The 27,615-nt window shown below is 40.2% G+C and overlaps 1 protein-coding gene across 4 annotated transcripts in view; it reads left to right on the plus strand.

The window, feature by feature from the left end:
* The window catches only part of slit1a (slit homolog 1a (Drosophila)), a 116,176-nt gene that overhangs the window by 77,023 nt on the left and 11,538 nt on the right, over positions 1-27,615 (plus strand). For 2 of the 4 annotated variants that reach the window (XM_088421355.1, XM_088421357.1), the window contains exons 10-24: positions 2,638-2,709; positions 6,033-6,104; positions 6,213-6,284; positions 6,527-6,670; positions 7,474-7,637; positions 8,718-8,741; positions 11,387-11,531; positions 12,316-12,390; positions 12,461-12,604; positions 13,670-13,813; positions 13,884-14,050; positions 15,836-15,968; positions 18,401-18,469; positions 18,547-18,618; positions 18,695-18,766. In XM_088421355.1, the coding sequence (XP_088277481.1) occupies positions 2,638-2,709; positions 6,033-6,104; positions 6,213-6,284; positions 6,527-6,670; positions 7,474-7,637; positions 8,718-8,741; positions 11,387-11,531; positions 12,316-12,390; positions 12,461-12,604; positions 13,670-13,813; positions 13,884-14,050; positions 15,836-15,968; positions 18,401-18,469; positions 18,547-18,618; positions 18,695-18,766 (1,569 nt within the window). The remainder of the gene's footprint in view (positions 1-2,637; positions 2,710-6,032; positions 6,105-6,212; positions 6,285-6,526; positions 6,671-7,473; positions 7,638-8,717; positions 8,742-11,386; positions 11,532-12,315; positions 12,391-12,460; positions 12,605-13,669; positions 13,814-13,883; positions 14,051-15,835; positions 15,969-18,400; positions 18,470-18,546; positions 18,619-18,694; positions 18,767-27,615) is intronic. The other 2 variants (XM_088421356.1, XM_088421358.1) reach the window with 1 other exon arrangement.

Here is a 27,615-nt window from a genome sequence, read left to right on the forward strand (position 1 = left end):
ATTATGCGAAGGAGAAAAAAATCACAGAACCTATGCCCTGCTTTCCCCTAATGAATGTCGGTGTTTATAGCTGTGAGGATGTGAGCCGGTTTCTTGCGAGAGCAGGTCCAGTCAGCCCAAACACCGACCACAACAGATTATTATGCGCCACGGCCCGCCGTGACTGAACTTCTTTTTGCCTTTCCCTGTCGTGACTTTCGAACTCATACCGAAAAAGCTGTATCCTCCTAATGAAAGCCATGCTCGGACTTCAATGAAAAGGATCAAAACCATCGATTGAGTCGACGCTGGCCAGCAGACAGACATGCCTCCACATATTGGATGGGAAGCATTGATTAGCGGTGCCACTGAGGGATTATTTTTTTTTCGTCTATCAGGTGCTGTCACTCTTCTGTTGATTGGGGATTTAGTCACTTGCCCGTATTGATTCAGAGAGGGTGACAAAAAAAACTCTAGGCACTCTTGGTGACTGAGTCAGAGCAGCGAGACGAGCTTGTTGCTAAGAAAAAGCACAAAAGCCACATTGGCCCAGCACTCGGCCGCTTTGTGAGGGCAAAGGAACCGCAGCGCCGTCACTTTGCGGCAAAATTACAGACACATCAGGACAAGCAGACTGAAACAGACCGCGAGAGCGCGGCCACCGCAGGAATCTGTGGTCTGGAATCGCCGCCATCCCAAGAATGTCAATTGCGCCGCTATATCGCCCCATATGTGGAGGATGGACGCCTCGCTCTGAGGGGGGCAGACTCCAGATTGAACATTTTCTGAAGTTTAGCAGCAGCGGTTTATGTTTCGCAAAAACACTCGGCCGATAAACATAGCAACGCAAGCCCTCAAAGGCATGTAATAAATCATACATGTCTGTAATTGAATGATTAAATCGTGTGGAAATGTTCTCGCTCTCGGAGCAAGCCCCTCATTTTAAGAGCTTGTGGTTACAACTATCATCAATAATTTGCAGGTTTTAAATGATCCTCATTTCCTTGTGGTGACAAATAGCTTTTAACGATCTTCACTGGGCTAGCCCGGAGTTTTAGCGTCCATAGCGCCGGCCTCGCATCTGCTCTTGTACACTGGGCTTCTCGGTGGCTGGAGGACCAGACGGAACCCCAGCTGGCCCCGACTGGGCCTCTCTTAGCCTTGTTAAGGGGACTTTTAAAAGCTGTCAACTGACCTGCAGATAAACAGCCCTCTGCCAGCCACACCAGGGGGAATTGCTCTGGGACCAACTTAAGTAGCGGCTCGAAACGCGCTGGACATGCACGCCCACGCTAATAGCCTCTGGTGCTTTCTGCTCCCCTGCGACCATCTGACACTGATTAGGCTTCGAAATGACCGAGCAAATGTTTTCATTGTCTGCGTGGTGAAATCTTGACCGACGTTCCTTTAAATGACTCACGTTTCACCTCCCCGGGTTCGTTATTGTTTTCAGACGAGATCATGTGCTTGAAAGTCTTTCATCAAGAAGAAATATGATGGTAATTTGAAGGCCCTGACAGATCGTGTTCCACGGCACACCAGTATGCACAATGTTTATTGGGTTTCAGGATGTTATGGCTGCAGAATGCCTGTACCTATTACAGCTGGAGAATCGCCCCCACCCCACCTGTCCCCCAGTATAATCAGACCAATTCCCCACAATCGGAGAACTCAAATCACATGAGATTCAAAGTAAACATGGCGAAGCAGCACCTAGTTGTTATGCTGCATGCAAATGGGAAAAGCTGCCAACAGAAGTCACCCCTGAGTGTGTAATTGCTATTAAGCCGAGATTTTAAACATATTTTAATACTGTTGATTCAGGTCATAGGTGTCAAAGTCCAGTCCTCGTGGGCCCGTATCCTGCATGTTTTCCTATGCTTCTCTCCCAAACACACCTGGTTCAAATGATTAGGGTAATTTTCAAACTCCTGCAGAGCGTGCTGATGAGCTAATCATTTAAATCAGGTGTTCCGGGGAGAGGAACCTGGAAAACACAAAGTACTCTGGCCCTCGAGGACTGGAGCTTGACACCTGTGATTTAGGGCTTTTAAACAATTTAGATTTGGGGGGGTTAGAATGTTTTTTTTTAACATAAAATGTTTCAAATACTCAAAGTGTGTTTGTTTTTAAATGTTTAACGTACATTATTTAGACTTATCTTGATTTACCTTTAAATGGATAAAAAGTTACTCGTTTATCTAAATTTGATAACTATAATATTTTTGTACAATTTAATACTTTTATAACCACATTGGGACACTTGCTGGAGACGCATGTGTACTCATGGCTCAAGTAACAGCCAATCTCCAAAACCAGAAAATTGGTGAGCCTTGATTGGTGAGCACAAGTGATGTCATTTTATGTCAAAGTCAGCAAAATTATTGGAGCCAAAACAGCAACCTTTTCCTGCTACTTTTGAATTTGTATGAGTTGACTCATGACTTGCTTTCCTCAGGGCAACATTTCGACTTGCATGAAAATTAGTGGTGACTTGACCTGTTTGATTTTTGCCATGGTCACTTGGGCCACATTTTGAATGTTACGGTTTGAGACTTATATACACAACTTATAGTTCTAAGTTATCACTGTCATACTTGAAAGGTGAACAAGAGGGTCAATTTTTGGTTAAGTGGTTGTATTTTCTTTCCTTTCTAGACGTCTGGAGCAGAATGGGATTAAGACAGTTGCTCCAGGAGCCTTCTCTCCCTACAAGAAGCTGCGCAGGATGTAAGTATACAAACACGGACACACTCGCACTGACACAGGACAGACATCAAGAGACTGCAGGCGGGCTCCTTCTCAATCCACTGCCAATGGAACACGAATCATTTATTTTGTCTGCACCCAGAGAACATATTCTCAGCCTTAGGGCGGTGTGCAGCAGGCGCTCAGATGCTACACAGTCATAATAACAGCTCTCATCTTTCCAATGCTGTTCGCTGGTATTCCCCTGGCGAGTGCCACTCTGGCCCCGCGTGGGGAGTGTTGCGCCTGCGTGGGCATAACAAACTGTGGCTAGTTGGGACGTTGAAGGGCACATAGAGTGTGCTGGAATGAGGCAGGAGTGAGAACAGTGACAGGCCGGTAGTTGAGCTGTCCCGTCAGTCAGCCGCGGTCCGTAACGCCAGCGGGCCCGACCGACATAGCTGCAAGTGAAGCGAAGAAGAGCGGAAGGTCAGGGAGTTTCTATGTGCAGCTTGAAGGCTGCCTCTCTGTTTAAGCATCCGACCGTTTCTTTTCTAAGACCGGCATATGGGTGCAGGAGAAAACCCCAGGGCCGTCTTTGTTTTGGTGCAACAGCAAACATTTTATTTTGAAAATCCATTTAGACAGAACTGGATTTCGTTTCACTTAGAAATTAAAACACTGCAAACAACTGCCTAGAAAATGAATGTTTTATGTCTCCGTTTTATTTGAAGCGTTCCTCATGAAGTGTGTAGTGGAAGCACTCAGCTCCCTGTATCCAATGACTACATATTCAATCTTCACATAATACCTTATGCTATTAATCTGGAACTTTTGTTCGTGTGTACCTACAGTTCCTTGTACATCTTTTAGAAAGAAAATAGAAGAACAGAGTAAAGTTTATATTATACAATCAGCAAAAAGATGTGTTGGGACTTTTATGTGGCCTTCTGAACCAGACACAACTGACTACTGATTCTGCTTTTACATCAACTACACTACACATTGCGGTATGTCACTGTTAACCCTACATGCCTGCGTGGATTCAGCTGGCCACATGCCCTCGATGGACTCCCTCTGCACACGTACGGATTAGACAGCACCTATACATCATATGTTGCAACGTTCATTGGATATCATCTGCAGATGTCTTTCTTATGTCTCTCCAAGGATGTAGATAAAATATGGAGATGTGATTTATACAAGTTAAATATAGTTTTTGGTTTATATACAGTGTATATCGTAGGTGTTTCTATGCTTCGGTATTTATGGCGTTATGCCTCTTTTTGACCTTGTGTATCTTCCTACCCCGGGAAATGAGACACAAACACACACACACACACATTCATGGAGTGGTGTCCGAGTTTACATACATGCACCAGAGCAGATGTTGGCTCCGCTGCAGTTTTGAAATTTCCGAGCCCAGAGTAACAAGAGGAATAGCCACTTATTTAACCGTGACCCAACTCAGATGTAAATCTATGCCACTTCTTTACCACATGATGATATTCCTTCGACACCCCCCCCCCACACACACACACACACACACACACCACTCTTCTTTTCTGGTTCAACCAAATATTGCATTCATAGACACACATAGGATTAGTGGTTATCCTGTGGGAAGGAGCCTGTGGATCCTATTAACAACTGTAATGTTTACAAGGAGTCTACTGGATGTCCTTCATGAATATCATGTTTAATAACTCAGCAGTTTGGTGGCCTTCAAAACAGTGTGGTAAAATGTTTTTCAATTGCAAATTAATGTGTTACATTACTTCGACGAAGTTTCACCAAAATATCTGTAGAATTCAAAGCATTAATCAAATATAATAGAAATTCCCTTTAGCAAGACAACAATGCAATTGAAATATTGTACGTTAAGCAATACATCATAAATAATAATTAACTCAATAAAAAAGCTGCAACATAAAAATATCTATTTATACATATTCATTATTTCAACACCTTGCCTTAGACACCGAAAAAACATTTGCCTGGCATTTCATGCTTACATCATAGTGGCATCAAGATAAGGCATATCAGTTTAGTCCATGATGCATCAATAGTGCTGTTGACAACCCAATCAGACCACACCCTGAATAATAAATTCCATTTTTTTTCCTAAATACAACACTGTATAAATTTTAATATACTGTAACTGCAGAAAAGGTGCAGAGACTGCGAAAATGCAGTATAGTGGACCACCGGTTTACGACGTCCCTGCCTTACGTTTATTCCACCTTATGATTTGGACTGACGTTTTTTTGTTTTGTTTTTTTGTCCCCTCTTTAAGCCTTTTTTTTTTTTTTTTGCCTTGCGACATAAAAAATTAAAAACTTCTCAAACATGGCAGTCAGTGTGCATGTGTCTACTTGGGGAAATGCACTGATACGTCACTACACGCATCACTACTTACATCATTACAATACTGGTCCACTATTGATTGGCGTCACGACTCCCTGAGATACTGGTCTACTATTGGTCAGCGTCACGGGGGTCACGAAGATGCTGGTCTGCTATTGGTTGGTGCACGAGTTCACAAAGATGGTTGCCCAAAGACTTGATCTTGTTTGAGGGTGCATTCAATATTGTATTTATTGTTCATTTTAGTGCTTAATTCAAACTTGAAATGGTTAACCTTGGGTCCCAAGATTGCTAGTGATGTTAAAGAGAGAAGTAAGGAGATGACTTATTTGAAAACGAAACTGGAGATAATCAAGAAATACAAAGAAGGATAAACTAGCCTAGCCTAGGCTACCCTCACTTGGGAATATGGGCATAACAAACTCGTTGCTCAAAGGTAAACAAATCCTTTATATAATGTTTATTTAGTATGTAATTTAATTGTACATATGTACATTATATATAAATAGCATTTACTATACTATTTTGATAACATGTTTTAATATGCGTAAACAGTTTTGATGTTTTTACCTCAGGCTTTACATGCATTAGCTAATTAACATACATTTGGATTGCCCGCCATATGGCGAATTCACGTTACAATCCGAACCGCGGAACGGATTAATCTCGTAAACCGGTATTATTTTATTGTAGAACCGACATTATTTTATTGCTGCATCAAAAGAAAAAATATCTCAATTACTGTAATTCTGTTGCTTTCGTGATTCTTACGCCCAATGTGGGCTACACATAATATAAGTAAATGTGGTTGAAAAATGAAGATCATCCCTTCCCCCTCAAAAAAAAAAAACGTGCTGAATATCTGACATTGGATTTCTTACCTCCTCTTATGAAACATCAGGTATTGCTTGACAAGGGTAACATCAAGATGAGTGTGCAGTCAAACTAAACATACCGTCCAAGTGTCTCGCTAATTGACTGATGTTCTTTACCAACAGAGACCTGAGCAACAACCAGATCTCAGAGATAGCCCCCGACGCCTTCCAGGGCCTGCGCTCCCTCAACTCACTGTTAGTGTTTCTTCCAGAGGCTGTGTTTGTGCACGTGTGCAGGCATAAATTTTCATCTGGCTTGTCATTTCTCTCTTTTTAAATCATGCCTGTGTTGTGATCTCCCAGCGTGTTGTATGGAAATAAGATCACCGACCTGCCCAAGGGTGTCTTTGACGGCCTCTATGCCCTGCAACTCCTGTAAGAATAACACTCACACACACACACACACACACACACACACACACACAAACAATGGCAGACAAAAAGTTTCACCCCCATCAGGGAAGAAGGCCTAACCTTTGAGTAGACTTTGTACCTGTGCGTTCTTCTCCAGCTGGAATGCATAATGAATGAATAAAATAATATCTGAATAAAATAAACATCTGACAAGCCTAATTCTTCCTTACTCCCTTCTCTTCTTTCCCATTGTGGTCTCACAGTTTGCTGAACGCCAACAAAATTCACTGCGTTCGTGCCAACACCTTCCAGGACCTGCAGAACCTCTCGCTGCTGTCGCTGTATGACAACAAGATACAAGTTCTGACCAAAGGCACCTTTGCGTCACTGCGAGCTATACAGACCCTGTAAGTGAAACACATGTTGATTGATACACGTGCATAGAACAATCAGCTCACATACAATTTTTGACTCTGAAGGCTTTGGAAAGGCACAAAATGGAGTGTGTTAGAAGTACGATAAACATGTCATTAAAATCACACACTTCTACTAAAAAATGAAAATAAAAAGCTTCCGCATTCCATCTCCACCGTAAAATGTTCTTCATTTTTTGTTTTTCCCCCAAAATAAAGAACAAATCTCCCAAAAGGGCATTTGCCAGAAAACCGCTGCTCACTCGAAAAAGTAGTCATGTTATTAATACAATTTTTGTAATGGTGTCATTCTGACTTTGTTCTCAGAATTCTGACTTCAAAAGTGAGAATTCTTAGATTGAAGTCACAGTTCTAAGGTGAATGAGAATTTTGCAAACTTTTTTTTTTCCCCTGCTGGCCCTAATCTACTTCTGTAGTTTGTGTCATCAGGTATGCTTGCAGAAAATATTCAAATTTTACTTTACTGGTCCAAAAAGTAAGTTAGATTCTCTTAAAATAATATATCTTCATCATGTATTTCAGCCAACAAAGTCAATTTACTGACAGAACAATTGTCATTTGTCAGGAAGCACATAATTGACTATCCACATTTTGTGACTTTTTTGTTTAGTGGTAGGTGGGAATCTTCTGTGAAATATGTGCTTTGACTCACTAATGGTTAAGAAACATTGCTGTACCCAATGTGTGTGTGTGCGTGTGTGTGTGTGTGCTTCAGTAAAGACATAGCAAATATCTTTGCAACAAGAACTCAAACTGTGTTTTTCTTCTGGCTGCAGTCACCTGGCCCAGAATCCATTTATTTGTGACTGTAATTTGAAGTGGCTGGCTGACTACCTACGCTCCAACCCCATTGAGACCAGCGGCGCCCGCTGCGCCAGCCCCCGTCGGTTGGCCAACAAACGCATCGGGCAGATCAAGAGCAAGAAATTCCGCTGCTCCGGTAAACCGATGTTCTCCAAGTGCATCTCCCTTTTTTGGCTCGCAAATTTATTTCTCTCTTATTTGTTGATTTGCTTCCTCAATGACACTTCGGAAGGACACTTTACATAAATATGCTTTATTTACTGTGCATGTTGACATAAGTATTAGGTTAATCAATCAAGGCTTAGACTGATTACCTCCTCCTGGGACTTAATTTTTCATCTTACATTGTAGAAATTCTGGGTGATCACTCTTAGACTGGGTTGACACTGCAGCCTGAAGTGACCCAATTCAGATTTTTTGGGCTCTATGCAACCATTATCTGATCTTTTAATGGCAGCGTGGGTGACCAGATCTGAAGTTTTTCAAATGCAATTCAGGACACTTGGGTATGCTGTCGTCAATCTGATCCAAATCCAAGCTTTTGTCATGTGACTCCAGTCTAAACAGACAGTTTGCATTTATTCGACTTACACTTGACAAAAAAGCAACAAATGTCACAATTCTGCGCTCTAAAAGAGGAGGTTGCAAACACCAAAACAACAAAAGTGCAGAAACACAACTCTCAATGAATGAATCAGTCAGGTGTTTGGATTACTCTCTAATTCTTTTGTTCTTCAATGATAATTCTTGGCTCAAAGCCCAATTCGGTTCCAGTATGACTCTTGTTGAAGATACATGTAGCTGTAGTACCTGTCCCACTACTCTTATATGTATGTTGAGGGGTGTTGCCCTCAATCAGTATCGAACCATATAAAAATTGTTTGCCCATTTCCTCATTATGTCGTGACCATTTTCCGTACATGCCCATTCATCTGCCAACATATTGCTATGCCTTGAAACCGTATTGTACACAGTAGCACACAATGGAGGTGTCATTCTTTTTCTTGCCCTCATATGCCTTCAGTTTGTATTGTATTGTTCTTGCTTACCTTGCCTTTGCCATCTCCACAGAGATCTCATATTCAGTTGTCACATACATTGAATCATATATAAACTTTGTATTATATATGACTGTGTCAAAGCATAGCGGAGGCCCAGCTATGCTTTCCGAGCGCCCACTGACATCCCCATCCCTTTGTCTTTTTCTCCATCACAGCCAAGGAGCAGTACTTCATCCCAGGTGAGTTCATGGTGACCATTGTCTTCCTCTTTGCTTCGACTGTTCACCCTCAACCTTTTTTCCCCGACAATCCCTATTGAGGATTCTAATGTTTCTTCTTACAAATTGCACTACATAGATTTTACATGTTTGTAAAAGATTGAAGTGGGCAGTGATTTAACGACCATCTTGGATGACGGATGAGACAAGTTGAGTGCCCCTGAGTTATAGGGTATTTACCGTGATTTAATTTCATAGTTTTACCATGTCAGTGCAATTTACTGTAGTTGCAATAAGAAGCAAAATACAACTTGGATTTGCGTGGTGAAACAATAGATTTTAATACACTAATAGATACAATTGAATCATCATTTTGGTTCAGCAAGAAAACATTTCATCATTGATCAATCCAATGAATTATCTGAGTCTGTGTGTACTGTATTAGTATTTTTGAACATGTTTTAAAATGATAAAAGTGTCATTGGTTTTGTCTGCAGTCAGAAGGCAAAGAGACACTTTGCTCTGGCATGAATGTGTTATTAAGTTTCTCAATGAAGGAAGGGAATGTTCAGACGCCTTATCGGTAAAAGCTAGATATAATAACTCAACCCATCAGGGGTCTGCGATTCATATCAGCGAATGTTTCCTCACATCTTAGCAAGGGAACTTCCAAGCAAATAACTCGAGGATCAGTGATACAGTGATTCACCGTCTTGACGCGCGTGTGTAAATTAATATGCATTCATGTGTCCTAAGCTGTGTTAACACTGGCTATGAGACTGAATCCGATAACAAAATACAGATGAGTTGCAGATCTACTGTATAAAATTGTAAAATGGACAAGTGTAATAGGACACACTTCTTTTGGTATAAACCCATTAAGTCCCCCGTGTATCTTAATTCTTCTTCTTTTCTAGACACGTTTAGAAAATTGCATCGTTCAAGGGTTTAGACAAACCTTCCCATTCAATTTCTTAAAGTAATGATTGCTACTCGTTTTTCTTTGGTTAACTGATTGGCTCCTGCCATAACATGGATTTGAACAATTGTGCTATTGGGCTGTCGGCCGTGTATTAACCTGACTTTTTTAGCAGTAATCAGTGCAAAGAATGGCTATTTTGAAGAAGAACCATGTTTTCGGTTATCGCCCCCCCCCACTAAGTGCAGGCGTTCATTCATAGTTTTGATGCCTTCGGTGAAAATCTGCAATGTAAATAGTCAAGGAAAAAAACAACATTGAATGATAAAGTGTTTCCAAACCTTTGGTCACAATACATTATTTCTTATGGATATTAAGTGAAATGCTGTCATTTTTTCAGCATGTCTTTAATACTCTCGCGACACCCTGGTTAGGAATTATTGCCATAAATACATGGTCGGATGAGTTAGAAGCGGAATAACTTCAAGAGACCAAAAGACGGTTAACCAGGTCCAAATCAAGTATCTAAAAACAATTTTCTCTAGAAGCGGCCTAGTGTCCCGGTGCCTCAAGAGAAAAAAAATCCCGTGTGATGCATTTGTTCTCTTGTGGTTCCATACAATAAAAGTGTGGCCACCATGTACTTATCGATTCTAATGATGATGACTCACAAATCTCCCTCGGGGAGTCCTTGGCGTCATCATGATCAAAGCTATAAGAACGCCCACCCTTTCATTACTTCCTCTCCGGCAGGAAATGTTTTTTCCTGTTGTCTCGCCGAGGGAAAGTTCTTTAATGAGCTGTTTTACTGTGTCGAAAGGAAGTTATTTCTGCAAATGCGATCTACTCCTCAATCTCTAATAAAGTCAACATTGAGGCTTTGCGGTTACGCAACGGCTTCAGATGACGTCCCGTTATTTGGACATTCTTGCTGCTCGAAGTTCCCCTCCCTGTTTCTTGGTTGAGGTTTTCCTGCTGGTGAGTGTGGTCTGGGTGGCCCGCGGTGTCCCGGTGACGTAATGTGCAAACTTCACAGAGGCAGAGAGGTGCACCGCTGTGAAGCATGCAAGAGGGGAAAGGGACATAAAATGTTATTCTAACAGAAAACACTGGGCTGTTCCGTCTAAATGGAACATATGCACACACACAAACACACTGACAGACACACGCTGTGTTCTAAGTGGCTCTCGGAGCTGCTCCATTATTGAGCAGTCACGATGTATCTGGCTGCGCACTTTTTGGCACGTAACATCTATTCATAGACAGGAAGTGCAGGGAAATGTCCCGCAATCCCCTGCCAACCTGTCTCCTCTGTGCACGTCCTTTATCAGGAGAAGAGTTGGCAAAAGTACTCACACTTTGAGATTAGGAGAAAGGTGTCACCACACCTCTCACCTTTCGTTCCCGTCTCCACCTGACTGGCCGAGCTCTCCTGGGTCCTCTGCTTCACTGATTCTGACTACCCGAATCCATTTTGCCGTCCTTATTGCTGTCTGTCTGGCTACCGTCCCTTTTCGGCCCGCTGCTCACCTTCTCTAAAATAGGCCACTCATTCATGTGCCTCCCCTATGAACGGAGCTTCTGATGCAGGCACTTAAGGTCAACAGCAAGTTAGAGACAAACTGTGGAAGCAGAGGGGATGCGTGACTCTCGGTGTTGTGAGAAAATTCATGTGCGGATGAATTGTAAAAAAGGCTGATGTCATCGCTTCCCTTCGTGACGGCTTGTGTTTCCTTCCTCGCCTCAGGTGCCGAGGATGCCCGGCTGAATAACGCCTGCAACAGCGATCCGGTGTGTCCTCCCAAGTGCCGCTGCGAGTCCAACGTGGTGGACTGCTCCAACTTGAAGCTCACCAAGATCCCAGAGCACATCCCATCCTCCACCCAAGAGCTGTACGTGATGAGTCTAACATGAGTAGATTGCATGGCAGCAATGGCGTTTTAAAGCTGACTGAGCAAATACCAATGTGCATAAAAGTTATCTGGACAAAATGTGTCTAATTTGAGGACTTTAAAATCTAAATCAGATTTTGGTTTAGTCATTTTTGCAAGTAATTCTTGCATACAGTAAATTGCTCCATAGTCTCGATGACTATGGGATTCATTTACAATGAAGGGAAAAAATTAAGAATAAAAACTTTGAATTAGAAAGTGTTTGCAAATGTGGCATTCTTACTTAATTTCAACAGACCATGGTACGGTTAAAACTCCATGACAGGTTGAAGGGATTTAAAAATGTAAAAAAAAAAAAAAAAAGGATATATGATATATTTATATATGTCTGGTAGTGCTTTTAGCTTTTGGACCTGGATTTCCCATATCTGCATTTAACTTATATGCCATATTCAGAATAAAACAGTTATGATTAAAAGGTCAATTATGAAATGTAACTATGCAGCAACATAAAGCAAACAAAAAATAAATAAATTCCTCCCTCTCCAACTTGTTGCCACGAAAAATGTTTGTTTGTGTACTATTAGCCAATTGAAACATTGGAATATGCCAGTCACACCCACTAGATTAGTACAAATTGCAAACTAGTTTAACACTGTGCCCTCAGGAATTGGAAGTTGAACAGACATGGAAAACTACTCCCTACTGTATTATTACAAATAAAAAAAACATACTATAAATATAAAAATAACATTCAATAAGAAATGTGAATCCTTGTGTCCAGGCGCCTCAACAACAATGACATCACCACTCTGGAGGCCACCGGCGTGTTCAAGACTCTTACACAGCTCAAGAAAATGTAAGACTATAATTTGACGTTGTCACTCCTTGCTTCAAAATTTCCTACCCCTTTGTTTTGCTCTTTACAGAAACCTCAGCAATAACAAAATCACAGAGATTGAGGATGGTACGTTTGAGGGCGCCTCGTCCGTCAACGAGCTTCACTTGACAGCCAATCAGATCGATACGGTCCGGAGTGAGATGTTCCGTGGCCTGGAGGGGCTGCGCATGCTGTAAGTCACTTATGATACTATATCTCGGGTGTACATTCCAGACCACCCGGACCCTTTTTTTTTTTACTTGTTTTCACTGATTTTTCAGACTGTTCTGGAAATAATAGGTCCAGCCTGCTTGATTCAAGCTGCTTATCTAACTCCTGGATGTCTTGACTAATTTATCACCTAATTTGGGCAAATAGAAATACATTTTATGTTCAGTGGCATCAGCTCTATCCATATATATATATATATATATATATATATATATATATATATATATATATATATATATATATATATATATATATATATATATATATATATATATATACTGTACTATATGTTCTAAGGCAATTTCGTATATTATGTTATGTATGAGATTATGTTATGCGTTGCATGAAATGAAAGGCTTCCCTGCATCAAAATAAAGGCTTTCCTGCAACATGTAGTTCTTATATCGAAGCCTTTTGTCAATTACAAGTCCCACAATGAATAGCAAGAACTTTGCTTTATGAGAGTCAGGCTAAGCCATTCAATGAAGTCATTGAAAGGCTTGCAAATGTCATAAATTGTCCGCTAGCGCCGCTCTGTGGTTTTGGGGTCCCAACACAAAAATTTCTCCCAAATCCGGTTCGTTAGTTGCCATTGAAAGGATTAATGCAAAAATTGGGGTAAATGCATGATAAAACAACAGGGTATTAAGCTGTCCAAAATGTACAATATTTCCCATTTTTAATGGCGGTAAATGAGCCCGACATGAGCTCAATTTGACATTTGTATGGTGTGCCTCTCGACTTCCTGTTTGCAAACATTTAGAAGGGGCGGCAGGACAGCCTATTTAAAGTCGACATGGTTTGACAATCAATTCAATAATATAGCCTCTATCTACTGGGTTTTTTTTGGTATGTGTTTCCTTTGCTATCACACATCAAAAACATCAAAAAGCTTGAGTTGGGTCAAAATTTCCCCCAGGGGTTAAAACGCTTAAAAAAAAATTGCAATATTAAGGGCACAATCTTAAAGAGTGGAAGAACTTTAAGCATTATGTTTCCAAGCTATTTCTTCTAATGCTCTCCACAGGATGTTGAGGAACAACAAGATCAGCTGTATCCACAATGACAGCTTCACCGGCCTCCATAACGTGCGTCTGCTGTCACTCTACGACAATCAGTTGACTACCATTACCCCTGGAGCTTTCGACACTCTGCAGACCCTCTCCACTCTGTGAGCCCTCACTTTTAGCTTCATACATTTGCTTTTCTCCACGCCTCCTCAAACGCTATCCCTCTGACAGAAACCTTCTGGCCAACTCCTTCAACTGCGACTGCCGGCTGTCCTGGCTGGGAGACTGGCTGAGAAGCAGGAAGATTGTGACAGGGAATCCTCGTTGTCAGCGTCCTGCTTTCCTCAAGGAGATCCCGCTGCAGGATGTAGCTCTCCCTGATTTTCGCTGTGAGGAAGGTATGTCTGTACAACCGATGATGGATGATTGAAGCCACCTTCTTGGTTTCTTTACCACCATTCACTTTTGCTAAGATTCAGTCACAGTTGCCGAGTACATCAAGCTTTTGATATGAACACTCATTGCACTGTTGGGAGAACAAATATGAACAAAGCAATATTTCTGTGTGCAATCCTCCTTTTAAAGAAGTTAAAAAAAAAAAATCATCATCTTGCTTGATTTCATGATTCCTTTGTCCATCCATTTTCTTAACCAGTTGTCCTCACAAGGGTCCCCAGCTTTTTGTTACCAATCCCAGCTGTCTTTGGGCAGCAGCCAGGGTACAAACTGGACTGGTTGCCACATCTGGAGTGCCCAATAAACTTACCTTGCATGTTTTTGGGAACGTGGGAGGAAACTGGAGTACCCAGAGTAAACCAATGAAAGCACGGAGAGAAAATGCGAAGTCCACACAAAATGGCCAGAACTGGAATCAAACCTCTGACCTCTGCATGTGAGGCGGTCAGTCTAACCCATCTTCCACTCTGCCGCCTAATTCCATTGTAGCCTCTATTATTACTGTATAATGAATTCATAGACTACTAGCCAACAAGAGCAATACAACATCTCCACCATATTATGTGCAATTGCCGAGTTAATTCACACAAGAAAATACTAATGTATTACGTAGTCATTAAATCCAACTTTATGGGAACATCACCACTACCATCTGTCTGATGAACTCACATCAACCCCCCCAACAAGATAAAACACTATTCCAAAGCAGATGACTGTTTGAATACATCTTCCTCAATTCTATCAATTTGAAAGGTATAAAAAAATAAAACGAACTAACGTGTAATTTTCAGAAATGAATCTCTTTGACGGCCTTCTCCGTACAACACAACTATTTTCACTTTTTGTCAAAAAACATTGAGGATTTCATTGCTGAGGTGATCCATTCATCTATTTTTTATTGCCACTTACCCTCACGATAATTAAATTATGATCATAATTTTGCATTGTTATAAAATCATTTTCCATAACGATTGTCCTCATTAGTAAGCTGGAGCTTATCCTAGGTGACTTTTGGCAAAACACATTGAAGAAGAAAAGAAGAAAGAAAGAAAGAAAGACGATGATATAAAGGAAATACTTCATACAACTTATCAATTCACTGTGGTCTCATGCCATGATGAGTCAATGTCTTTAATGAGTCAGTTGAACACTTTCCTCTAACTTTCTCAAAACGATTTTTTTTTTTTTTTTTACAAAGTTTTCCTGCATCAATTGAATTCCATATGTTATGGGTAAGAGCCGTTTAAACGGCCAGCGATCATTTGCAATAATGAGCGCTATTGTCCAGCTCTTTGTTTACAGAATAGATCGCAGCTCAGCACTTCCTAAGCTGCCTGTCGATGTCAGGCTGAGTGGAACTATCGAGCGCTTCGCCTTATTGACCAGTCAGCTTATCTGCAGCTGAATTAATGTTAGACTTGTCTCCAGGCCTCGGGCCAGCTTCCATTCTTTGTCCAGGCTTGTCAATATTATATTACTCAAGCTCTTTTATCTCTTTCCCGGTAGACTTCCTATCTTTTTCCTGTCTCAATAGCCTGCTGTCACTTTGAGCGATTGTGCTATTTGTGCTTTGTCTCGCCTTTAAACTTTTCATTCTTTCAACACTTTCTCTCCCGGCTGTGACAGCCCAGGTCCAGGCTGTAATCGACGTCGCTCTCGCGCTTTTGCTCATCCTGTGTGCGGCGCCTTTCTCTGTGTGTAACTACTCCCCCAATTTCTTTCCTCAGGCCATGATGAGTCAAGCTGCGTGCCCAGACCTCAGTGCCCTGGCGAGTGCACTTGCCTGGAGACGGTGGTCCGCTGCAGTAACAAGCACCTCCACACATTGCCCAAAGGAATCCCCAGAAATGTGACCGAACTGTAAGTGCATCAGCCGCTTTCTATTGGATCGGTTGTGTGACTTTGACTGTGGAGATGTCAGGACAAAAGTACTGGGACAACTCATTGGCTATGTTGAGATGTTTTCACGGCTTCCTTGCAGCCACTTTATCGTTTTGCGTAGCTCTTGTCCTAATTGGGCTCATTCACTGGAGCCTATTCCACCTTTATTTTTAGCAAGAACTGTGGGACACCCATGACTGGTCGCCAGTCATCTGAGATCACAATCTAGACAATGATTCACACCAACACGCATGCCTAACCTATTGTAGTTACCAGAATTACCTTGAACAAAGTAACTTATCTGCTTTATTTATTACTTAAATTTACACATAAATTTAATTTTCTGATTACTTGATTTGACTAAGCATATTGCTGTAAATTGTCTACTTGTACATATAAATAAAAATGCATGTGTGCGTATGCGTGTGGTCATCCAAAATAAAGGCAGTCTTTTATTGAGCTGACACATTGAACTTTTAATACTGTAATAGTAAAACTTAACATTTACAATTGATATTTTTGTAACAATAACCAAAAAATTCATGAACCTCCTTTATAGATTAGAGCTCTGCGTTGCGCTACCTGTTGGTTTATGATTGTACCATGCCGCTATTTCAAATGTTGAAGAATAATGAGTTGCGCCTCATAGTTCATAGTTCAGTTCATACCTCACTTCTCAAGTCTATGGGCAAGTTATCTGCTCTTGCCTTCTCTGGAGATAGCCATTGTACAGTTGGATCTTTTGACAACTCAATTCAAATAACTAAATAGTACTGGTAATGTTAATCAATGTTTTATTAGATATAATAAAGTGTTGCTCATAGTAACTATTATTATTAAGTATTGTGTGACATAGTCAGTATAACTGCTAACAAACACTTTTAAAAAATATTCATTTTAGGTTCACTGAAGACCCCAAACAAGTGGTTGTTAACTGGGTTCGATCAAACCCTAGGGTTTCATTGAGTCTGTCTTAGGGGTTCTGCGGAACCTCTGCTACGAAGGTCAACTCATAACCGCTCATCCAGCTTGGCCATCACTGGCTGCAGATGATCACCTTATACTGCTTGGCCAATCAGGGCAGTTTATTTTTTGCACCGGTAAAAAAAAAAAAAAAGAAAAAACTAACATGTCTTGAATTTAAAAAAGAAAATCATTTTATTTTTCACTAAATAATCCTTCGATGGATGCACATATAAAAATGGTGGGGTTCAGTACCTCCAACAAAGTTAAGAATCACTGTTCTAAATGGCCCATAAACAATTTGAGCCTTGTGATTGGCTAGCAATATAGAATGAGAATAAGCACAATAGAAAACCTATGCCCTATGGTATTGCGGCAAATAAAACACATCTCATTATTTTAGAGACGAGAGCAAAGAGGAAAAGTGGCCAAGAAGCCCTGCAGTTGTTCTCCCAAACATTCTCCTTGTGCCCTTCCCTGCAGCCCTCAGGGCTTGTAGTGATGTCACTCTTTTACTTTTGGCCAAGGATCAGTGTGAGTGTGTGTGTGTGTGCATACTTGTGTCAGGGCCAAAAGCCTGTCCACGGGAGCATAGGGGAGCAAGAGGACATTTTAATGAGCACTTTTCAATGGAAAGGGGAGGGAATGGAACTTTCCAATACTGCTGTGAATGGTTCACACATACACACACACTCACACACGCATGTGCGCACACACACATACATACGTATTGCAGGCCTTGAGGCCTGTCATTGTCCCAGCAGGTGTGACCAGGTGGGCCTCTCTGTTCGGGCCTTTCATGTAGTCATCTGGAGCCCTTGGAACACCGTCATTATCCAAAGTGTCCCAAGCACCATCATTACCTATCATTACCCCACAGTCCAAAGCCCCTAACGAACCCCCCACCCCGCCGCCCTTTGGCCCACCATCCCTTGAATGCTAGCAGGCCAAAGGCCTCCGCAGCTCCTCTCAGGCCGTTTGTCAGCATGGTAACCCTCTGCTTGCACTTTGCATTGGCAAGATCTGCATCCTCGTAGGCATGACGACAACCGGGGTGGGCTATGAGGGAACACACACGAGGAGTGTGTCTTTCTCAAAATGGCCAGGAACTCTAGTGTTATAGTATCATCTGTTTGAATGCTTGGATTGACACCCTACAAAACAGTGCAAATAACCACTCGACATTCTAAGATTCTTTGTGCTACGCTTTCTTTTAAACACTGCTAATCCCTCTCACGGCGAGACTTCCACTCTCTTGCAGCTGCATCGACTTCACCGTTCCAACAAAAGCAACATATTTCTTCTCAACATGAAGGAAATATAGCTTTAACTGCCAAAGAATAATAGTGATAGTAAACTATGGACAGGATTATTTCTCTCTTTAGTACACGCAGCACTAAATTATGCGCTGTGTAGAGCTTGGAATGAATCTCTTTTTTTTCCTTCAGGTATCTGGATGGAAACCAGTTCAGCGTGCTACCAAAGGAGCTTTCCTCATTTAAGTTTCTTCAGCTGGTGTAAGCCTCTTTGTTTGATCTCAGAGAACAATGCCATAAAAGAAACATATTTATGTATTTATTTATTTATATTTTAGGGATCTGAGCAACAACAAGATCAACTCTTTGACCAACTCGTCGTTTGCCAACATGAGCCAGCTCACTACCTTGTGAGAGCTTGCGCAGCATTTATTCTCTTAATTCAGATTCATTTATGATGTGGGTTTTTTTTTTTCCCCCCTCCAGAATCTTGAGCTACAACTCCTTGCGCTGCATACCCAAAATGGCCTTTAGTGGACTGCACTCCCTCCGTCTACTGTGAGTTTCAAAATGTTTTTAAACCAAATATCACCTCAATATTTACTTGTCTCTTCAAATAATACCCGAATTCTCAACAATGACATACAACAGCATAGTAAAACAAAGCTTTCACTAAAACTGAGGCAGACGCTTCTTTCTTTGAAGTATATGTATTTACGCGTTTTTAAAAACAAAAAAAATACAAGTATACTGTATTCGATTAAAAATTTATTGAACCACTCATTCGTTGAAAACTCACATGCTGTTTTTTGGTTATTATGCTGTATGTTTTATTCTTTTTTATGTTTTATTTTTAGTAAAACTACAAATTTGCAACCATTTGATAAAGATGAAAGACAGGCAGGTAGACAGACAGACCGATGGATGGATGGATGGATAGATGGATGGATGGATGTTTAATGCATTCAATACTAAATAAATGTAATCCACTTCAGGCACACAAAAATGTTTTAAAAGGAACAAGGAAACAAAGTACATTGCTTGTGGAGAAAAAAGAACACAAAAACAGTGCAAAAATAGATTACGAAAGTTATTTTGAGAACTTCCACAATCAGTCTAAATTGAGTGATTAAAAAGAATATTTGACAAGAGATGGCGAGGAGGCCAGCAGATGTTGAGAATCTTTGATAAACTCCAGAGGAGTGAGTCGTGTAAACAGTTATGACAGCCTATGAATACACACGCACAAACACAACCTCCAACCCGTTTTCTCCATATTAGCGGCAACCTCAGCATTCGGCATTCTCCTTAACACCTCACCGGTGCCGCTGCGCACAATCACCATGACGTTGTTCACCCAATTGACCATAATGGCTTTGACGCTGCCTGTGAGGCTTTGATTGTGCTCTCTTGCTGACCATGAGCTCCAAATGGGTAAGAATCAGTCTGCTCAATAACTGAGATGTTGGATCTAAATGCGTGCGACACTTAGATGATGAAATCCAAGTGAGACCTGGACCCAGTGTCTCTCGTTCCAACATAAATTTACGTCTTCACCCATTGAGGCCAGACACAGTGGGGACTCTCTTTGTACACGTGCACGTGTGTGTGTGTAGACCAGAGATGTCCAAACTTTTTCTTCAGAGTGCTGCAGACAGAGAAAGAAAAAGCTACAGGGACCACTTCAACATTCTTCATCTTTACTTTCTTAAATACCCTAAAACTAATCCATTTGTGAAAATATAGATTTGCTGAATCAAAATTACAGAAGGCCCTCTCCATCACTGGGGTTATGATCCAGACTGCACTTAATTTAGTTTGTAGGTTTTTAAACATACTTTTAAAAGAATGCAAACATTATAAAACCAAGATTGACAAAGATCAAGAGCATCCATCCATCCATCCGTCCATCCTTCCACTTTCTAGAGCCGCTTATCCCCACAGGGGTTGCAGGCTTGCAAGCAACGGATAAAAATATTGTACTGTCTGTGTAACAGTGTACCCATCCTTCAAAGTGTTTATGTAAAAAAGATTGTTTTCAAAACTTAAAAAAAAAAAAAATCAAGAATGATGAGCATTATGAAAATACATACCTTTCACTTTGTGTGGGAATAAAAGACAGGATTACACTGACATTGGACTTGGTAAATGGACTTTCACTTATATAGCATCTTATGCAGCCTCTCACTGAGCCATGCTGCCATCGCCTTTTTCAACAAAAGGCTGTACTGAAATACAGTACATTGGTTTCTGTTTCATACTAACTTTTACAATAATGCAATCATTGTAAAATCAAGATTGACAAAGATAAACAAAAGATGGATAAATATAGTGTAGTCGGTGTAACAGTGTGCCAATCTGTCAATGTGTTTATGGGAAAGGCATCATATTCTTTAAAAAAAAAAAAAAAAAAAATCACCTATCTATCAATTTCTCTAGGCATAAAAAGTAGGATTTCACACATTCAATCATTTTCAACAAAAGGCTGTACTGAAATAATATATGTACATTGCTTTCTGTTTCATTTTTGTTCCTCATTCAAATTCTATCATCGCATAATAAATATATGTGATTCCACCACGTGGTCGATATAACTGTAAAATTGTACCTTATATAAATAAGTCAGACAGAAACAGGTATTAATTATACCAAACGGGGAAAAAAGTGACTTAATGGGACCATAAATCTCAAACCTGTGGTGGAGGGGTATAATTTTATTCTTTGAAATGTACTGAATAGAAATGAGCTTACCTTTCAAATTGTATTTTTTTTCACATATTTGCACATCTAAAATAGCTCAATCTAAAATATATATTGTTATTTTTTTGTAGTTATAGTGGTTTTCATAAATATCACACCAATGGCAAACACATTTTAAAGTTATGGGCCGCTGCAAAATTGTCGGTAGGCTGTAGTTTGTCTACCCTTATGTAGACGCATCGGCCTCCCATGTGTGCTCGTAGCAGGCACGCTTTTTAAAAAAACATTTACTAGTGACAACAAAGCTTTCTACGGTGGGATGTGACTGAGGCACACCATTATTATTCCACACAACGCCTGAGAGGTCTTTTTAACGCCCGACGAGAATGAACCTCGGCCGTCATTAGCTTGATGTCGCCTCGCTTGCCTTGCAAGCGCTGCTTTGATCACTAATGAAGCACCATCCGTTATTGCTGCTCTTACTCACTCACGCCGGGCCCGCTTGCACGAGACTGCCTGGGTGACGCCGTGTGAATCCATCCCCCGACACCCCCACCACTGAAAGCCACACATACACACAACTCAGACTTAGATCTGTGTATATGAGTACCAACTAGCCGTAGAAATGCTGCTATGTCTATGCACACGTATTTTCAAAGGGTATTTTAGAATTTTGATTTAAAATTAAAATGTTGGTAGGTGCCCTGTTGTCCAGACTATTTTTTTTCAACTACTGAAAAAACGACTTCTTGCTTCTACATTACCCATAGTCATATTCATGTATGCACATAAGTGGTATGCAGTCCAAGCATTTTTTTTTCTTGAAAAGTTGCTGCAAGATATGACACACATAAATATGGTACAAGATTCACCGCTCATGTCTTCAGCTGGCAGACAAAACCGGTGCATTTGATACAGGGTTGACATTTTTCAGTCATACTTTATTTGACCAGTGTGAAAAGAGCATGTGAATGTAGCGTAACTTACGGCTGGCAAACCAGCTAATCGAGAAGCAATAGCTAATCGCCCTCTTGCTAGGTGGCCAGACAAACTGCAGGAACAATGCAAGCTCTATGTAATAGTTTTCTCCTTCCCTTTCACAAAGCTAAGCACGTGCATGTCAAGTCTTCCCATTCTGAGGATATTTGTTTGATTACCGAAGTGGCTTGGACTGGCTATCTGGGTTGCGTCGTTCTGGTGAAGGACGGATAGTTTAACTTTGACTTCTTTGGAGTAATTGAACTGGGTCTTGAACGAACCGCGCAAAGCATAACTAATGAACCTATGAAACCTTTCGAGGACACAGGCTGGCTGTGTGCATACAGGCGGTGCGCTGCTAATGTGAATGACTGTTAGACTGTTTTTAGTGAAAGAATGAGTGTGTACCAAATACTGTCTTGGTACTCATGTGAGTAACCCACAAAAAAAAAAATCATGTGTACCCCGGTCATATTTCTCAAAATGAACCAGCAGCACAGATCATATTCACTGACATCAGGAGGTGACGTGATTTCCCTTGTCAGCGCCATCATTTGAGGCTACCTTAAGCATCTCAGTCTTGCGCTCCGTAATTTGGATCATTAGTTATGGAAAATTGCATGCTCATCTTTCTCTGTCAATATTCCTGTAAAGAAAATGCATGGGGAAGGTTTACCTCAACAGTACTTGGAGCAGTACATATTGATGAATGGAATCAATTACAAACATTTGCCACTGTTTGGATTTCACACTAACATTCACGTCTGGTATGTGCTAAGATAAGTTAACCTACCATCATTGATTGGCATTATTCACATCATTTATTTCACTTGTGTTTGAATCTGACCATTGTTTTTTTTTTCCCCCTCATTTTATAGAGGCAATTTGGGCACAATATGGCGTACGTTTGGCTTTTATTCATTATGTACATTTGTATAAATCAATAGTGAACTGACTAAAAGTGAAATTTTAGCATGTTCTAAGAGACGGCTACCTCTAAGTAAGCAAGTAGTACTAGCATGATGACTACAATAGCATTGTTCACGAATCACATATTTTCAAACATCTTGGCACATTTTCAACTTTACAAAAAACCTTATTCGCAACTTTAACGGAAACACTGTATGGGGGCATGGGAAAACTTTCAAAACATAAAGTGTTGGTGAATTGATCTATTTTCACTGCTTACTCTTAGTCTAAATTGTTTAGTTAGAGTGGGTCTCATACGTGCAGTATATCACAATCACACTACTGTAAAATGCATCTTAAAAATCTTGCAATAATTCTTACCATCAACACTATGGTCAGAACACACTGGTATTTGGGGGCCTTTGGAAGTCATTTCGATTTATCCTTGAAATCCATGTGCGTCTTCTCCTGCCACTCACTCATGGTTTGTTCACATTGTTGGAGTCGAACAATGACAACAGGTTCTGCAAAGAAGCATATTTTTAATCCTTTTTTACACGAGAAGCATCATAAACGCTTCAAACGGAACACTTAGGCCTGAACCTGTAAACCTGCGGTTTTGCTCAGAGTGAGATTCCACGTGTGTGTATGAAGTTTTGAATTTTGTGCTGCCTATTAATACGTGACTAATTGGCCTGCTGGGTATTAGGTGTGGGGGATGTTGTGTGTGTGTGTGTGTGTGTGTGTGTGGGGGGGGGGGGGGGGGGGGGGGGCAAAGACAGGGTGTGGCCCACATGCTCGTTTGAGCAGGAAAATATTGGAAAGTAACATAAAAGAACATGAATCCAAAATGAAACCATCTAAATAAGATGAAGGCCTTAAATATTGTCAGTAAGTCACATAAAAAAAAACTCATTAAAGGAGTGCACGTAAATGCAAGAATGCATATTTTTCCCCACCGTGCACCGATGCATGAACTCGTGAGCCAGTCTGTGCTCGCTATGAAATGATGGGATTTCATGATGCACAGCTGCACACAAGACAAAAAGAGGATGGCATTACAAATGTAGATCAGGTTGCTACTTGGAGACTCCCTGGCTGCCTGCTTCTATAAGCACTCTGCCAGGCCGGCACGCTGCTGGCTGGCACATGTGCCGGCCCACCCGCCCGTCGCTCAATGTTAACTCGCAAATAAGCACCCGCCACCACATTCAGGCCATTAAATTGTCTCAAGACACTTTCATTGTGTTTCGTGTGGCTCCGCCAATTGCTTTGCCCTGACTGGCATTGTTGGAAGGAAGTATCGAGACGAATGAAATCTTGAGGGAGATGATGAAGAAACTTATGCGATTTGGTGTCCTCATACAAAAATATATATATATATATATATATATATATATATATATATATATATATATATATATATATATATATATATATATATATATATATATATATATATATATATATATATACGCACTGGACTATAAGCCGCAGTTAATAACATCAGATCTTTACGCAAAAAGATGGTACATGAAGTTTTTTTTTTTTGTCATTGTCTGCAACAGCAACATCCTCTCTTAAACAGACTGAACATGCCTGCATGTTTAGTCCCAACATGTTTATAGAAAATGGATGCATGGATGGATATCTGTTATCTTAAATAGCAGTTCAAAATCGAAATCAGTACTTAATAGGATCTTTTTTGTCTCCTTTTGTTTGATAGTTTATTTTTGTGAACATAATAACACATTCTACATAATTCATATACGATCATAAATACATAAATAAAATCAGATCTTTTATTATTATTACATTTAGACATATATATTTTTAATAATATATTGTTTTAACTCTTTTTGAGCACAGCCATTGATTCTCATTTTTTCAGTTCTATTTGATAGTTGTTCCATAAATTGACACCTCAAACAGATACACACATTTGCTTGCTAGCAAAAACAACAAAACAAAACAAAAAAAACCCCACAGATAAGCCGCACTGGACTATAAGCCGCAGGGCTCAAAACATGAGGTAAAAGTCGCGGCTTATAGTCCGAAAAATACAGTATATAGTATTCCATTGTCAGACTGTCACTGTCTGCATCGCTGCATCATCTAACTAGTGCCTACCACTCTCAATAGAAAGATAATACAAAGTGGTGAAACCATAATAAAATCTACATTTTTAATGACAAATGACACCCTTGGAAAGTAATTAACGCACTTGACTGGATTAACTTCACAGGCATAATGCTTAGGTGACGTGTGTGTCCCTGGTTCATTATATTTAGTACTGCATTTATTGTGGTACTTTTAGGCATATATTATTCACACATTATTTATTTCTGCCGGAAAAGTGTGCATCGAATCCCATCTGTGTGATATTTAACACGTCAAAGACGCACATTTTTCCATTTTAATTATTCACCATGGTATATTTTAGTTTAACATCGCATTTTAGCCACATGTCCCAATTAATTTGCTTTTAATTTGTAAGTAAAACATCATAGTTCTGGCCTAAAGTTCCTAAAATGCACTTTGAATGTGCTGCAACTACCCTCTGCCTCTTCATGCCTGTTGGTGGACCTGCCAGCCAGACCCACACGGTAATTTGATAGTGTTGTTCGCCAGACTTCAAGAGCCTCATGTATTTGCACTAGGCTCAACTATAAGCTCCAAGAAAGCAGCTACCACCCTTACAGCATTCTGCCAAATACTATATTAAACTAGTGTAGACATCTTTCTCAGCAATGACGACAATTGTCGGTTGTTTCACTAAAAACTGGGTCAGTGGTTCTAAATAAGCCACCCTAGTGAGTCACAGAATTAAAAGAGGACTAGGGAGGAATGCTGATTTGTTCACATTGATTTCTGTCACAGCTCCTAATGTTTATGGTTTTGTCTGATTTGTCTATGCTACATATACATTTCCTAAGAAGTATAGGCTCTCAAAAATGCTGAGTTGAGTCCTTGATTTGGATTAGATTGGTTTAAATTGTGACCAAACCGATTTGGTTCAAGACTGGCTTTTGGATGATTTGAAGAGATTTTGTCATGGTTTTCAATATTCTTCTTGTGTACTGAAGTTGAAATGAATTTAATAATAGTATTAGGATACGTTGATGGAGGGCTCACTGGCTAACACTACTGACGTTAAGGGCGGACCTCCCATCAGGATCGAAAATCTCAACCCAACATGGGTCAAATTCTCAAGTCAAGGTACTGCTTCCAAATAAAGCAGCAACTAGCTTGGTCCTTTTTGGACTCAGTGAGTAACTAGGTGTTTAATATGCTATTAGTTATTTTGACCCACCGTTTATTAGTGGGACATGAACATCATGTTGTTTAGTTCTGTTATGACAGAACAATCTGTTCTTTCTGAATGAGAAATTACTCATTCAAAATTATTCACAAATTGTTTTCTGAAAAATTACTCAAACTGGGTCTGATTGACTCACAAAGCAAGCAAATTTGGGGGTGGTGTTATGTGTAAAACTAAACATACAAAACCAGATAATTTTTGTACAAAGCAGCTAAATGTAGGTCACATGAATAAGCCAAAAGAGTCTAATTTGGGGAATGTTTAGGAAAAAAAAACACTCCATTTAGGGTTGTATGTGTGGATTTTTTCATTTTACCCTTTCACTCCCGATGGAACAATGCGTCCAACAGCTTTTCAAAAAATGGCAGTGGGTATAGGAACGGTAGCAATAAGATGAAATGGCATCCCAGTGGTTCATTCCACACCTATCTACACATTCCAGTGGCATTAGAAACCTTTCCATGCACAACAAGCCAGTACTGGGCCCACTGTCAAAAAGGTAGCTTGCGTTGTATAATTTCTCATCAATTAATCATCTAGTACTGTGGAAATATATTTATAATATGTGCTATGTATGCATGTTACTTGAGATTACACTGATGACTATGTGTTGTAGGCGTTTGGTGATCATTTCACTTCTTTTAGTATTGTGGTCTATGGGATATACAGCCGTAGTGGTATCGCTTGGTGAAGATGGAGATGGGTATGTTTTAACCTTTTTTCCAAGTATTCTAGACTCATAAACAAGCAGTGGCGGTCCGTGCGCTTCACACTTAGGCCTTCAGTGATTCGACCCCTTAGAAGCACACATATGCGTTACTGGGCTACAAAAGGCTATTTTCCCGAGCATTTCAACATCAATAAACCCGCATCAGTAACTAAAAGTTATCATTTTACATGATGCTGCCAAAATTTTAAATAATTAATAATTTTAAATAATTTGTTAATAAGTTTTATGAACTCCACCAAGATCAGGCAAGCTTTAACAAGATTGTACGATAAATTACAAATCGCAGTTTAAAATAAGAACTTACTTTTATTTCTTTGGCACTAATTGAAAATGAACGAAATCAAATTACGAAAACATAATGAAAATGAAAAAATAGTAAATCAAATGCTTGACTCACCAAAATGGCTGGCCCGCACTTATTTCAATACAAAATCCATTCTTCTTTCTTTCCTCAGAAAGACTTCAATGACTTGCTTGTAGAATTTGTCTGTGCATTTCTTTTCCAATAATAAATCATTTTCTATCGACATGGACGCCAATGCTTTAAGTCATGAGTAGATTTGATTTTTCTGCGAAAGATCCGCGAGTCTATTTCGCTGTATGTTCTTCCTTTAATGCAGATCACCCAAGCAACACAGTTAGCGTGGTTGAACAAAATGTTTTTGTTTTCTTTATTTTAAAATAACATATTTAACAACTTCCAACGTTAAACACGGTTTAAGACAGCTCCGCCTCTCTGCAGTGAGCATCCAATCACGCCACATTCAA

Source organism: Hippichthys cyanospilos, chromosome 8 (assembly GCF_059441005.1).
Source record: "Hippichthys cyanospilos isolate Australia breed blue-spotted pipefish chromosome 8, RoL_Hcya_1.0, whole genome shotgun sequence".
Classification (NCBI taxonomy): domain Eukaryota; kingdom Metazoa; phylum Chordata; class Actinopteri; order Syngnathiformes; family Syngnathidae; genus Hippichthys; species Hippichthys cyanospilos.